Source organism: Asterias amurensis, chromosome 22 (assembly GCF_032118995.1).
Source record: "Asterias amurensis chromosome 22, ASM3211899v1".
NCBI lineage: Eukaryota > Metazoa > Echinodermata > Asteroidea > Forcipulatida > Asteriidae > Asterias > Asterias amurensis.
Window position 1 is genome coordinate 4244532 of NC_092669.1, and position 15635 is coordinate 4260166.

The window sequence follows — 15635 nt, forward strand, 5'->3', positions numbered from 1 at the left end:
GTTACTGGCAAAAATTTAATGCCATATACATTGCTTGTGACTGGTACATAGCATAACAATTGTGTGGAGTCTTGGCCGGTAAACTGATTTTACTGAGTAAGGATTGTTTTGCTTACGCAAAATTGTGTTCTTAAGCAGCTCTATGAAATTGGCCCCTGACGATGACTATAGAGCAAGTTGAGACCAGTACCCCCCATGCACAAACCATAGAGTAAAGGAAAAGCTTGCTGAACTGATGAGCGAGTTCTACCTCCATGGTTATATACAGCCAAGCAGGGGGTTAGGTTTATACATTGGAAGAGCCTTCACATTCCTTTGACGAAATGCCAAGTTGCCAAAAAGCGTGTTTCATTGTTATGCAAATTAGGTCTTAACGCGCGCGCGTTTTTAAAAGCTATAAACAGCAACACAGTGTAGTGTTGTACAGTGCTGTGAGAAAGGGAAAATGACTGATTTCAGCTTTTCGTCGCCGGATTTTAACGTCGCGTTCTGGATAAACTGCGTTGTATTTCCACCTGAAAGACGGACAAAATTAGTACCATTGTACCTACATTGGCACAGTCAACCTAAACAGAGTGAGTTTTGAGAGATTTTGTGTGTGGCTTGCTGCCGGCCACGGGACGATAGCACTCAATTAGATAAGTGTTTTGCGTGAGTGCACATGGATTGTCACAACTAACTATCCACTCAACAAAATACGCAACTGATAAACTTCGTTGCCACGCTTCTTGTATTGTATGAGTTTCCATGGAAGTAGCAAAATGTCTTCACAGCTTCGCCTTTGTTGATATTATACAAGAAGTTTGTTTGAAAACAACAGCTTTTATGTTGAGTTTGCGAGCGGCTGATAGTTCCGAGGGATAATATTCTCTTTCGATAATCGGAACTTTCGGAAATACTGGACAATGCCAAATAATATTATTTGTCGAACTTACTCCATGATGGTTGGCGTGAAGCTTCCTTCAAACCTTGGCCGAGGGGTAGTGGAAATACACGGCCAAAACTTTGACGAACTTGATGGGTGAGAACTTGGACCGAAATTGTCGAGGGGACGGACACTATAGCAGGCGTTACCAGCGGGGAGGGAGCATCACCAGTCCGGGCCAAACCAATGGATGGCTCCATGGAGTTGGAGACTGTTTCGAGCTCAAGAACTTTGTCTGTGGATGTGATTTGAGGAAAATCGATTACGCATAACTTTGAGCTGACTCTGAATTTCAAGAAACGTTGTGCTGACTTTGACTTTCAAGAAACTGTCTGACTGACTGATTTCACAACCCTTGGCATATTCTGTGTTTTGTCTATGGATCTATGATGTCAAATGTAAACATCATGTTCTTGAAAGCAGAGAGTAGCAATCGAATACCAGGCCTGTATGCTTCGTTTTTGAAAAGGCAAGGGCACCAAGGCTGTTTCTCTTAAGCAAAGGGCACCCTATGAGGAAATTGTAAATTTCTACTGGAGCATTTCAAGGGCACCAAGGCAATGGCAAGGGGCAACGGAGGCAATCGCCTCCGATGCCTCCGTGAAGTATCAGGCCTGGAATACCTATAACCAAACTTTATTAGATTCCCCCAAGACATTGACTATGACTAATAAGAAACTGTGTGCACAGAACTAACTTTAACAGCCTTTGGAATATTGTGTGTTTTGTCTATGGATCTATGATGTCAAAAGTAAACAGTTGCTGAAGGCATCAAACGGTAAGCGAAGACCTAACCAAGCTTTATTCCCCAAAACCAGCAGAATGTTCTGTGATATTTAAAAATGCTTAAACCACTTATGCTGTTGACAGTCACAGCATGACCGCCATCTTGAACACCACATGTATATCCCAGTTAATTACTAGCTCACTGAGTGATTATCAAATGCTCTTATTTTAATTTAGGGATGTTCAGTGTTATGTTGATGGTGTCTAAAAGAAATATGGTTTTCAAGGGTTTTCTGTGATAGCATGTGGTCGAAGCCAGTGATGCTTTTTTATATATTCAAATTTAAGTTCACGTCATTGAACATTTTCCTTGGTTTTTGAAGCTGGAGTCATATTGTCATGTTTAATTTATACATTTACATTTGGTTTAATGACTCAAAATTAACATAAATAAAAAGGTCGTCGCAAAAAAGGGTCGCCGCCACAAAAAAGGCTGCTGCGTAATTTTTTTTTTTTAGGCCGGTATTAAAAGGTGAAAAATGTGTATCAAACCTACTGAAAATGTCCCACCGAAGTTCCGTCTGTGTGGACACTAATTCCTGGGGCCTGGGGACACATTCTTTGTTATGGACATTTTATTTTAGCACGTCGAACAGAATAACCCAACAAGAGTCAGTCCTAACTCGAAATGTGATAAATCGTATAGCGTTTCGTGAATTCAGATGCAAGTGACTAGAGACGGTTATTAAAGGGAAGGTACACTATTGTTAATTGTCGAAGACCAGTGTTCTCACTTGGTGTATCTCAACATGTGCATAAAATAACAAACCTGTGAAAATTTGAGCTTGATTGGTCATCGGAGTTGGGAGAAAATGATAAAAGAAAAAACACCCTTGTTGGACGAATTTGTGTGCTTTAAGATAGGAACAAAAGACTTGTAGCGAGAAGTCTTTTTTTATTTTAGTGAGAAATTACTTTTTTTCTCAAAAACTATGTTACTTCAAAGGGAGTCGTTTCCCTCAATGTTTTATACTACCAATAGCTCTCCAATGCTAGTTACCACGTCAGTTTTTAAGTTAATATTTGTTCTGAGTATTACCAAACGTGTACCTTCCCTTTAATGCGCTATATTATAAATTGTTATGATGATAGCGTACATAGGATGCCCAACAATATAAAGAGTTAATAACGCAATATTTCAGTCACGGTTTATGATTTTAATTTTTAATTTTAGTCCGTTTGTTTTTCTACATAATCATATCGGTACAAAATAAAAACAAAATCAAATGAGGCAACGTAAAGCATAACATAATTTGTTTTAACCCGTTAAATATACCCACACACATAAGGTAATATTTACAAAAAAAAATTCTATGCAGCTATATGAAATAATCATAATGTGGTATCTTACTTTTGAGAGATGTATTTTTGCTGTTGCAAAATTGTTTACCAACAAATTGCAAAAATGCAAATAAATTGCGACTGGTCTCACGTTTTTACCATATATGGAATCATAGTAGCAAACCAAATATTTAGTAGTTAAACAAAAAAGCTGCTTAGGTCAAAACGTGAGGTAGTCCACAAAGTTTGTGTTTAAACCTTTAAACCCCCCCCCCCCTTCCCGGAAAAAAATCGAATCAAGATAATAGCGTGAATTAGCGTGGGGAACATGATTTCACTGTGACAATCTACACCCCTAGATATAATGAAAGGGAAGATACTTTTAGTAGGGGCCTAATCACTCTTAATTAGTGGCAGAAAAACCTAATGGTTATAAACCTATTTACAGTTTGTAATGGTTTTCTTAAGCATTTTGAGAAACAGTTCACATCGAAGTATGGCTATGAAAAAGTCATAATATGTATGGCCAACATTTGAATCTGAGAAGCGTTCGATAGTGTATTCCTTCTTTTCTGCGTGGACATAATTCGCTCTGGAGTTCCGGCGGTATCTCAAAAACGCAACCACCTTTTTAAATGAAATTTTGTACATGTTAGTTGTATTGTGCACATCTACATTGATGTGGGATTATAACAGTAAAACGATTCCAAAACATAGTAGATACACTTTGCCTTTACCGACAAACAGCATGTTTTTTAAAGGAACACGTTGCCTTGGATCGGACGAGTTGATCTATAAAAAGTGTTTGTAACCATTTTTTATAAAATGCATTATGGTTAGAAAGATGTTTTAAAAGTAGAATACAATGATCCACACAAGTTTGCCTCGAAATTCCGAGGTTTGCCTTTTACTGTGCGAACCAACACGGTCGGCCATTTATGGGAGTCAAAATGTTGACTCCCATAAATGACCGACCGTGTTAGTCGACGACGTAAAAGGAAAACCGTGCAATTTCAAGGCATGTTTGTGTGGATCATTGTATTCTACTATTACCACAGCTTTTTACCAATGAGCATTTCATAACGAAACGGTTACACACGCTTTTCAAAGAACAACTCGACCGATCCAAGGCAACGTGTTCCTTTAATCTAAACAACTTCGATTTTAATATGAAAGTTCACTGTTAGTACCGACAGCAAATGTTGAAGAAAAGGTCTACACAGAAAATTTCCTCACAGATTACCTCTGCGTACATCAATATTTTTAATTTTTTTATTAGATGATCTTCCCGTCCAAATCCTTTACGCAAAAGAGTGAAAAAGTACTCTTTGAAGAGCCATATACGAGGGCAGCTTTTTTTTGAGTGGTCTTCCACTCTTTTAGATTGAAGTTTGCATCTTTTTGAGTGATTTTTCACTCTGTCCTGCCTGGAGTGAAACCCCTCTAAAAGAGTAAAATAACCACCGCTCTTTTTAAAGAGCCATTTTAGGGACAACTCGAAATGTAAAGAGTGGTGTTTTTCACTCATTTAAATTTAGAAGAGAACTAGATATATCCCACATTCGATAATTATACAAACAGTGGTTTAATGTCTATGACAATTTTATGAATTGCACAAATCAAGAAATTGTGACTCAATACAGACGAAAACACTTATTCTGTGGTGGATTTCACAAAGAGTTATGGCTAGTCTTATCTCGAGTTAGGCAACGAGTTACTCCTCTCAACTTAGGACTATAAACCTTTATCACGGTGTGGTCATCTTGACTTTACTCCATTCCATCTCGTTGTAACCAACCTGAGGCTGGAAGAAATAATAGTCTGGTGCCATGCGAAATGAATGTAAGCATTCATTATACTGTTATAATTGAAAACAGGGAACATGACCAAGATGGTGACAGCATTATAGAGGTCTGTATATCCTTAAGGTTTTTTTAATAACTCCTAGGACTAGTCCTAAGTTCAGACTATCATACATGGTGAAACCGACCACTGGTCAATGTGTTATCAACAGTTAGCTATAATGGTATTATAGGATTCGAATCCTGTGTGTGTAAATCCTGAGGTCTAACCACTGGACAACGGCGATTGTTAAATTAAAACATGGAACAAAACATACAGCAAGTAGATACAAATGGTGTTACCGGAAACCAAAATGTATATTGATACCTCACCATGCAATGCCTCAAATCCCATAAGAATTTGCACATAATTCTTAATTAAACTCAATTGGCTATTCATTATTTTTGTACGCGTCTCACTAATGGCAAACTTATAATGAATACACAGAACAATAAACGTTTAAGACTACACTATAAGAAACCCAAAGTAAAAACAAAATGTAATTTGCAATTTTGTGCACTTTCCCAAACCACGTGCAACACCAAAGACTTCAAAACCATTCGTTATGTAAAAAAAATGGCTGCAAACGGTTTTTGAGAAGAAAAAACAAACAACTGATTATAAATTGTAAAAAGAAAACCACTTGTTCAAATCATTTTACTATTGTCATAAAACCTTAGATATATCATCTACTTTTAAGTTGTTTTGTAAGAAGCTACATTATATTTCGCTTAACCTTTAGATTCCCAAATAATATTTACAACACAATTATCATTTCATTTTGTATCATTATTATGTCATACTTATTTTCAAATTAAATTGTTAAAAGAAATAAAAACGAAAGAAGTTAATGTGGTGCGTCACATAGTTGCACACAGGGAGACAAAACGTAACTAAGGACCCGTTGTTGAAAAAAGTTACATGGTTGCAGAAAAGTCTATTTCAGAATCAATTATTACTTTGTGTTCGTGGCCAGTCCCTTGTTTTTCCAAAAAAGAAATAAAATCTAAAACAAACTTTGAAGAACTCTGAAAACTAATGCACAATAGGGATTTCTTAATCATTATTGTCTCTGACAAAAGTGATATTCACAAATTGGATACATTGCATATAATTATATATAACATTTAAATTAATAAAATTATCTTCAAAAAAAAAAAAAAAAACACTATTTCATGTCAACAAAATAATGGTTAAATCTCGTTTAGTTTGGCTTTTTCGGTGTCAATTTTTTTTTCAAAATTTCGGCGTCAAAGCTTTTTGGTTTATTGCAGCGTTTGAGGTCTCGAGGCCGGCCTCCCCCTCCCCCTCGAGTTATTTGACTCGGCCTCAAAGGTGTAGACTCGACTACAACACTGGTATATTGTGACCCCGACCCCGAAAAAAACAATCATGAGCAGCAAATCTAGTTGACACCCAACCGGTCGATAGACCCAAGATCTAGACCCTTTGATTCTGAACCACAACGAACTTATGATTTTAAGTCAAAATTTGTTGGTGGAATCTGATCCCATGCTTGTGGATTCCGAGTCAAAGAATTGTAAAGTTTGAGTCACAGCTTGTGGTATCTGAGTCACAACTCATGGGAAATATTTGTGTACAACTTGTGATCTTGAGGACTCTAAAACACAACTAATGTGAGCTTGAGTCAATCATATTTTGGAAACTGAGTCCCAAGTTTGTGGATTCAGAGTCTTGAAATTTATGGAAACAAAATTATTAAATCGGAGTCACCACTTTTGGAAATGACGGCTAATTTGGGGTATGTATTTTGAAGACACTGGACACTATTGGCAATTGTCAAAGACCAGTCTTCTCACTTGGTGTATTTCAACATAATATGCATAAAATAACAAACCCGTGAAAGTTTGAGCTCAATTGGTCGTCGAAGTTGCGATATAATAATGAAAGAAAAACCACCCTTATCACACGAAGTTGTGTTCGTTTTTAGATGGTTGATTTCGAGATGTTTTATATTATAAACCTCTCCCCATTGCTCGTCACCAAGTAAGGTTTTATGCAAACAATTATTTTGAATTATTACCAATATAGTGTCTACCTCCTTTAAAAGCAATGGCTATACAAAGTAGTCAAACGATAATGAATCTTTGTGGGTTCGGAGTAGTTATAGGCTTTAGGCTATATAGGGTTAGGGTAAGAGTTAGGGTTAGGGTAGACGTATAGATAATGCATTACGTGTAGGGTTAGCATTATGGGTGAATGTTTTCATTATGCATATGTCAAAAGGAATATTTAACATAATTATCTTACTAATTTACAATTTCATTATTTCAGCATTTCCCGATTTGAACAGATATTGATTACCATTTTAATTCTTAAAACATATTAAGGCACTGTGACCAGTTCTGCATCTGGGGTCAATTTCACTAAGAGTTAGGGTCCTAGCTTAGGACTAGTCCTAGGATATATTTTAAAACTTAAGGCTAGTCCTAAAAGTAAATCGTCCTCGAGAAGACTTGTACTTAACTCTTATTTGTAAAATCCACCCCAGGACACTCATTGAAAGCTCACATGACACCTTATATTCGAACGTATAATAACACTGTAGACTTAAAGAAACAAAAATCATTCAAATCTGGCACAATCTCAAATTGAAAGAAGTTCTTTCATCTGGGGGAGTTAGACTTTGAAACGAAAATGTCACAAACGAATGAAAAAAAATCAACAACAACGACGACAACGCAGACAACGACAACGAGTTTACAGTCGACTCCTGTCTTACAAGATCCTAGAGGACTGGCCAATAATCTCTTTATAGAATAATAAGAACAACAAATTGTAAAAGGAGAACAAAACAAAGAAACAAAGGTACATATTTTATGGGACTTCATAATGTACTCGTTATAACCAGAACACCTTTATATATACGGGCTGTTTATAACGATGGTTGACTGTTTTAAACGAGATCGTTTGTAACAACAGTTCGTTTTTAGCGACTCCTGTCTCGTCGGGTTCGTTTTCTCAAATCTGTCACTTGGTGACAGTGTTGACAATTAAAGATGGTTTGCGCATGCGCATTTAGGCCACTGACTTCTCATTTTCGGAAGCCTCACTTTCATCTTGTCTCTGAAATAAAAACAAATATTATACACCAAATTAACAAAGGATCGGTTATTGTTATTATTATTACATAATCGAAAGGCTCAATCAGCAGCCTTTGCCAGGAACAATGGGCAAACCCCTTCTCTAAGCGATAAGTATTACATGGATCGTTTACGTGCATTACACATTACACGGGACCAGCGGCCTTACGTCCCGTCCGAAGGACGAATCAACTGTTAAGTGTCTTGCTTAGGACACACGTGTCACGACTGGAACTCAAACCCACACTTTTCTGATCAGAGTTTGAATTCGGTGCTCTTAACAGCTCGGCCACGACACTTCAACACTAAACGTGGATGGATTTAACCTCTTGTGAAATCAACTATGACTGTTAGAGGATTTGGGTATTTTTTCAAAATGTCCATAGATTTACATTAAACTTACAGGGTTGGAAGATAATGATAGTGGAAAGCTTCCCTTCAAATCCTACTTACTGAGGTGCTGTAGATTTTGAGAAATGAGTAAAACAATGTCATGAAAATACGTTTGTAAATGTTTAAAATAATTTTCGTCTCATGAGACGAAAATTATTTTCATGACATTGTTTTACTCATTTCTCAAAAACTACAGCACCTCAGCACGTAGTATTTTCAGGGAAGCTTTCTACTATCATCATCTTCAAACTGTGTAAGTTTAGTGTTAATCTGTGGACATTGTGTTTTTTGTCCTACAAAAGTTACATACACCCATTAAAGGGAACTCGGCAAACTCTCATAATGGGAACACACACCAAGCTTGCAACAACCAATCTCTACCATACAAACATTGGTTTAGCGTTTATGATTATGAATTGAACAAATCAAGAAGTTGTGAGTCAGTAACTAGACGACAACATTTATTCTAGTCATTGTGAAACCAGCGGTTAGCTGGGGGATTTGAACCCACAACCTTGTGAATGCTTTGTTGCCGTTTTTTTCTCAGCAATAGACCTGTATCCAAAAATGTATCTTTCTTAGACATTTGCCTATGAATTATATAAATATAAACCACAAGGGAAACTGACTGGGTAAATTTGTAATTGATTTTGAGGGTTGAACTCTAGAATTTACCAGAGTGGGATTCGAACCAACGACCTCCGGATTAACATGCCGGCGCTCTACCAAATGAGCTATCTAGCCCTATATTGGCAGTGTTAGTCAATATCTTTTATATTTTGTTATAACCTGGGAGGCGGCAGCCAGGGTATCACCGATGCGACTTTTGTTCCGCATATAAATATAAACCCCAAAGGGAAACTGCAAGTCTTTGTTCAACCCCAAAAGTTAACTATAACATGTAACCTAAACTCACCCTCTTGTTGCGGATGGCAAAGTAGACGCCCACGAACAGAAAGCTCGAGGCGATTTTCAGTATGCCGACCAGACCCTGGAAAGCGAAGCGAATCCCGGTACGGTCATACACCCAGCACGCACCCCTCTCCTCGTTCTGGTAACCCCATAGAATACATGCGGAGTTGATTGCCGCTCCGAAGTAGACGGGGGCTGGGAAGTAACCTTGTGAAATGAAAAGCAAAGAGAAAATTTTTAGTAATATTTGCGTTTGTGGTTTTTTGAAAACACAATGTGTATCTTCCCTTGCTACAAAACAAATCGATTGACATGAAACAAGACGGATTTTAGAAAAATAACTACAATAGTCACACATAATTTAGATCCGTTCTTACGGATTCACAATCTGTTAGGTCACTGCGGATTCAAAATCCGTTATTACGGAGTTTGATTCCGTTCCCACCTTTTTCAGTAGCCCTCTAGTGTCCTCAGCACTACAGAAGTGGATCAATGAGCTTGTTTTCTTTGTTAAAATGCGGACAAAATAACAGCTTATTTTCTTCATCAGGCTGACCTTAAAAGGCTGAATTAAGACAAAAGTCTGAAGTTTAATATTTACCCAACAGATTCAGGAAAAGTGTCTGGAAACCGAGGGCTGCTGATCTCATGTCATCGTCAACGATTCTACAGGTGGGAGCAAAAATATTCACATTTAAAAAAATATATTCGGTATTTTTTTAATATATTATTATAAATATATAACACTTGACTTGTTAGCTCCTTAAGTGAACCGAGAAAGAATACATGGACCCAATGATGACGGGGTCGATTTCACAAAGAGTTAGGACTAGTCTTAACTTAGGACTAGTCCTGGGAGATATACAAATTGCATGGATAGTCCTAAGTTAGGACGAGTAACTGGCCCTAACTCGAGAAAAGACTAGTCCTAACTCTTTGTGAAATCCACCCCAGGGCACTAGTGTAAAGCGCATTGGGACGGTTAATGTGAACTGTGCTGTTGTCCCACATAAAAAAAACCATAAAAAGTACATAGATATCGTTTGTTTATGATGTATAAGGTACTCTGTGATTTCACTGAACAATTTTTTTTATACACACCAAGTGTACACACTCCAACAAAACCAAACAAAAAAGGCCTGTTGGATTTTGTTAGGTTGTGTGTTCTCCCCATTGAGCAGACTGTTTCATTGTGTTTGGTTGGGTACAGTTCCCAGTACATGGTGGTTTAAGCTGTTGGAATGTGTTGAGTTATGGATTGATTCTAATGAAAACTATTTGGGGGTTGGGGTTTTAAAGACACTAGACACTATTGGTAATTGTCAAGGACCAAGCTTCTCACCTGGTGTACCTCAATATGTGCATCAAAATAATAACAAACCTGTGAAAATTTGAGCTCAGTCGGTAATCGAAGTTGCGAGATATTAATGGAAAAAACACCCTTGTCCGCACCATGGTCACAGGAGTCTGAGGTCTCTAAAACAAACTCTTGGACAATTACTTCTTTTCTCGAAAACTACGTCACTCCAGAGGGAGCTGTTTCTAACAAAGTGTTATACTATCAACAGCTCCCAATTACTCGTTACCCAAAAGGGTTTTATGGTAATAATGTTTTTAAAAGTAATTACCAATAGTGTCCACTGCCTTCAATATAATTTATGGTACGGTACACTGCCTTTAAATTAAGGAAGGCTAAATACTAAACTCCACAGCGGTTCGGCCCATCGGAGAATACCCGAGCGAGAATGACCTTATGACGTCATTTTGCATATGCTTGCATCTTTTAGACATGAACATATTAAAAACCAGGTCCAAGTGGTTAGTCCAGTCTTATGTAACCACTCCCCAAGCCTGCTGCTACAAACATACTTGAATAAAGAGGGCTGAAGCAGTGCTTGCATCTTTTAAACATGAACATATGAACAACCAGGTCCCAGTGGTTAGTCCACTCTTATGTAACAACTCCCCAAACCTGCTGTTAGTGCTACATGTGTACTAGAATTAAGAGGTCTGAAGCAGTGCTGGCACCTTTTAAACGTGAAAATATTAACAACCGGGTCCTAGTGGTCCAGTCTTATGTAACAACTCCCCAAACCTGCTGCTACAAATGTACTTGAATAAAGAGGTCTGAAGCAGTACTTGCATCTTTTCGATATGAAATCATTAACAACCAGGTCCTAGTGGTCCACTCTTATGTAACAACTCCCCAAACCTGCTGCTACAAATGTACTTGAATATAGAGGTCTGAAGCAGTACTTGCCTCTTTTCGACATTAACAACCAGGTCCCATTGGTCAGTCCAGTCTTATGTAACCACTCCCCAAACCTGCTGCTACAAATGTACTTGAATATAGAGGTCTGAAGCAGTACTTGCATCTTTTAGACATGAAATCATTAACAACCAGGTCCCATTGGTCAGTCTACTCTAATGTAACAACTCCCAAAACCTGCTGCGTGGGGGATCGTCGCGAACCGTGCTGGAATGTTCCGAGAGCACACGAAAAGTTCCGAACCGCTGTAGAGGTTAGTTTTTAGTGCCTTCCTTAAACTAACCTCAATGTGATTAGGACCAGTCCACTCTGCCCCAGTCCACTGGCGAAGATGAGTACAATACTACTGAAGATGAGTACAGGCACCTGCCAGTCTTGGCAGTCAGGTGCGCACTCTCCATCAATTGCTGTCCCGTTTCCGAGACCGGCGGGTGGGGTTATACAGGTGCACTCATAAAAGCTCTGAAATACACAATCATAAGTTCATTGCTCTCATTACAATTTGTTGTTATGCAAATATTAACGTTAAAGCCATTTGACCCTTTCGGTAAACAGTATTGTCCAAGGCCCACACTTCGTGTATCACAACTTCTATATCAAATAACAAACCTGTGAAACTTTGGGCTTAATCGGTCATCGCGGTCGGGAGAAAATAACGGGAAAACCCACCCTTGTATCCGTGCGTTTCGCCGTGTCATGACATGTGTTTAAAATAAATCCGTAATTCTCGCTATCGAGAATTGATATTGTTTTTGCTGTTTTCTCAAAAGGTAAAGCATTTCATGAAATAGTATTTCAAGAGAAGTCTTTCACCACGTTTACCTTCTGTAAACCCTGTAAGTTATTTGTAAATCTGTGGACACATTTTGGTAAAAGTCTAAGACCACATGTGTTCTCACTTGGTGCGTACCAACATAATAACTCTGCGAAAATCTGGACGCAATTACCGTTCATCGAATTTGCAAGTGAACAATTTAAGGAAACACACCCTTCTTCCGCAAATTTGTGTGCTTTCAGATGCCTTATAAAAGGCCTCAGCTAAAGTATTTTATTATTTGGGTGAGAAATTACCTCTTCTTCAAGAAATATGATACTCTCCATTACTCGTTTTTTGAGCAGTTGTCTTTAGCTTAAATGATCGTAGTTATTAACTGATACCCGGAGTCACTTCTTGAAATATGTCTCAACTAGCTTGCTCTGTAGAGGGCGTTTCAAGTTAACCCTCCTTCTGTCTGACTATTCAGTACACAGTTAACCCTCCTACTGTCTGACCATTCAGTACACGGTCAACCCTCCTACTAATCTTACATAAATTGTTCTGTTGAGTGAGTCCATTTGTGTGTTATTCACTGCTTGGCATCCAGCATAGCATGGGGAAGCATACGTGAGGCCATCAGATCCGCATACTGGCTCGTAGGCTTGTCCCCCGCACGTACAGTCCATGTTACACTCTGAAACTGCCTGCTGTACGGATCCTTCCAGTGTTATGGGTCTGGAAATAACAACATCAACTGTTATAGAAGATTAGTTTGAGATTGGACGTGCGCGTTCTATGAGTGAATTTCTACTTTTTCAATGTTGGCCATTCCACTTATGTCTTCTTTACTACGATGATATGGGTCAATATTTTATTTTTAGTTGATTAAAAGTTTCAAGGCCTGAAGCCTCTTGTTTCATGGGCATCTGAGGCACATAAATTGTGCAACAATGGTGTTTTTTCTTTCGTTATTCTACTGCAACTTTGATGACCAATTAAGTCAAAATTTTCGCAGATTTGTTCGTTAATGCATGTTACGTTTTAACACACCAACTGAGAGTCTTTTACAATAATTACCAAACGTGTCCAGTACCTTTAAAGCACCTCCTACATATAATATGTAGCCTGAACGTCTGACGTCATTCCTTAAGGCTCGTGGATAAAACGATTCTATTACGGAATTGAGAGCAGTGTACTGTTTGGGCATTAGTTGGTACATGTACACGTTTATCCTTATCGTTGTATCCAATGGAATCAGTGGATCTGAGAAGCTGGGACCTGTCTTTATCCTTGCCCAATCTATATAATAATATGTTGCCCTAGTTTATAGCTTACTGCATTGTTCCTGTCATCCCATCAAACGGTGGGGGCGCCATATAATCAGCAGAGATGCCCGCAACAGCCTGCGTCTGGCAGCCAAAGGACAAAAAGACCGGGATGAAGATGATGCTGACCACGTCGCCGAAGAGGAGGAACAGGGCGCATTTCTCGGGGGCCCATTTGCGACGTTTGATGATGAAACCACCGACCATGCATCCGACCAGATTGAAGGGGAACACGATGACTGTAATTAAGAAAAAACAAGTGACACAGCGTGAGAAGATAAGCAGTGATGGGGTTTGAGGCATTGTATGGTGCGAGTTTTTACTTGTCTAACTCCCCTCCACCAACTGAGTTCCAGTTGTCTTGTCTTCAGTACTTTCAGTTCTCCAAGTTTTGTTTATGGTAGCACTTCTGGGTCTCAACGTTTTGACCAGCTTGCTCTAGTCAAATTCAGGATACTGATCTTTGGAAAGTTGACAACCGAACTTCAAAGTGTATTTTATCCAAAGAGAAATAAGTTGTGAAGCCAGAATCAACTTATTGTAATCCCTCAGATAAATGATCGGGTCCCGTCGTCTGGATTCATTTATAACGCCCAACATTGCTTTAAGTATACGGGATCATACAATATTTGACTTACTCGCAAGCATGGATGACAAAGCTGGAGACACTGCAAACGCCACATTGTAGTATTTCAGGGAGAAGCTGCCGTTGGCGGCAGCATTTGCACCCTCCATGGCCGATGACAGACACAGCAAAAACAGACCGAGATTCAGCGCCATTCTTTTGTAGCTGTGGTACATCTCTATGATGGGTGAGAAAGACACAACGGTGTTAATAATGAAGTCGTATAAGGCCCCTTTCACACGATAACAATTTAGCAAGGGTCCCTTGCTAAAATTTAGCATGGTTGTAAAAGTTGACAAAATGTACCCCGTGTGAAAGCATATTGTAAAACATTGCTACATTTTACAACCATGCTAAATTTTAGCAAGGGACCCCAGTTAAATTGCTGTCGTGTGAATAGCACTTAAGGCGCAATGTCTGTCATCAAAAGTGACGCTCCTGGCGCAGAAAACCCTAACTATAAGCTGACATCTGCGAACTGTATAAAATGCAAAATAAACAGAGATGGGTTTTAAGTTTATTCTGGAAACTGAGGCAGGACGTCTCTTTCCTCAGTTAGATAAACCAGTACAGAACGGCCTTTCATGTTCTCTATAACGGTGTCTTTTTATTATAATGGGTTCTTTATAACACGATGTCTTTATAAAACGATGTCTTCAAAGCCATTGGATCCTTTCGGTTCAGAAAAAAAAAAGTTCACAGATTTACAAATAACTTACAGGGTTTACAGAAGGCAATCGTGAAAGACTTCTCTTGAAATATTATTCCATGAAATGCTTTACTTTTTGAGAAAACAGCAAAACAATATAAATTCTCGTTAACGAGAATTATGGATTTATTTTTAACACATGACATAAGACGGCGAAACGAGCGGAAACAAGGGTGGGGTTTTCCGTTGTTTTCTCCCGACTCCGATGACCGATTGAGCCTAAAATTTCACAGGTTTGTTATTTGATATAGCAGTTGTGGTACACAAAGTGTGGGCCTTGGACAACACTGTTTACCGAAAGGGTCCAATGGCTTTAAACAATGTTGAACAAAACGATTCCAGGTTTTTTTTGAGACTGCACTTACTTTTGAGAGCGTTCCAGAATGTGATATGAAGAGGAAGCTTAAATGGCTCGTCCTTCTCTGGTTTAGTCACAACCTCCTTCCCAGAATGCCCATTTGATGTCCCATCGATCGACCTCATCTGGATCCCTTCGTCTTCCTTTGCTAGGAGAGCCTTAGCCTGGAATGCACAAGAGCAAAACAATGGGTTAATATTGTGAATATCATAACAATTATATTTATAACCTATTATTTTAAAGACACATGGACACCTTTGGTAACTGTCAATGACCAGTCTTCTCATTTGGTGTATTTAGAAGTAATTTTCCACTAACAAAAACTTAATTTGACTTCGAGACCTCAGAA

General features: G+C 38.6%; 1 protein-coding gene across 4 annotated transcripts in view; it reads right to left on the minus strand.

The window, feature by feature from the left end:
* Nucleotides 1-2843: 2843 nt before the first annotated feature.
* The window catches only part of LOC139953565 (solute carrier organic anion transporter family member 2A1-like), a 59705-nt gene continuing 46913 nt past the window's right edge, over nt 2844-15635 (minus strand). For all 4 annotated transcript variants that reach the window (XM_071953011.1, XM_071953012.1, XM_071953010.1 and 1 more), the window contains 8 exons: nt 15294-15450; nt 14233-14397; nt 13605-13833; nt 12821-13004; nt 11796-11974; nt 9845-9909; nt 9248-9450; nt 2844-7921 (listed from right to left, as the gene is read on the minus strand). In XM_071953011.1, the coding sequence (XP_071809112.1) occupies nt 7874-7921; nt 9248-9450; nt 9845-9909; nt 11796-11974; nt 12821-13004; nt 13605-13833; nt 14233-14397; nt 15294-15450 (1230 nt within the window). In that variant the 3' untranslated portion in view covers nt 2844-7873. The remainder of the gene's footprint in view (nt 7922-9247; nt 9451-9844; nt 9910-11795; nt 11975-12820; nt 13005-13604; nt 13834-14232; nt 14398-15293; nt 15451-15635) is intronic.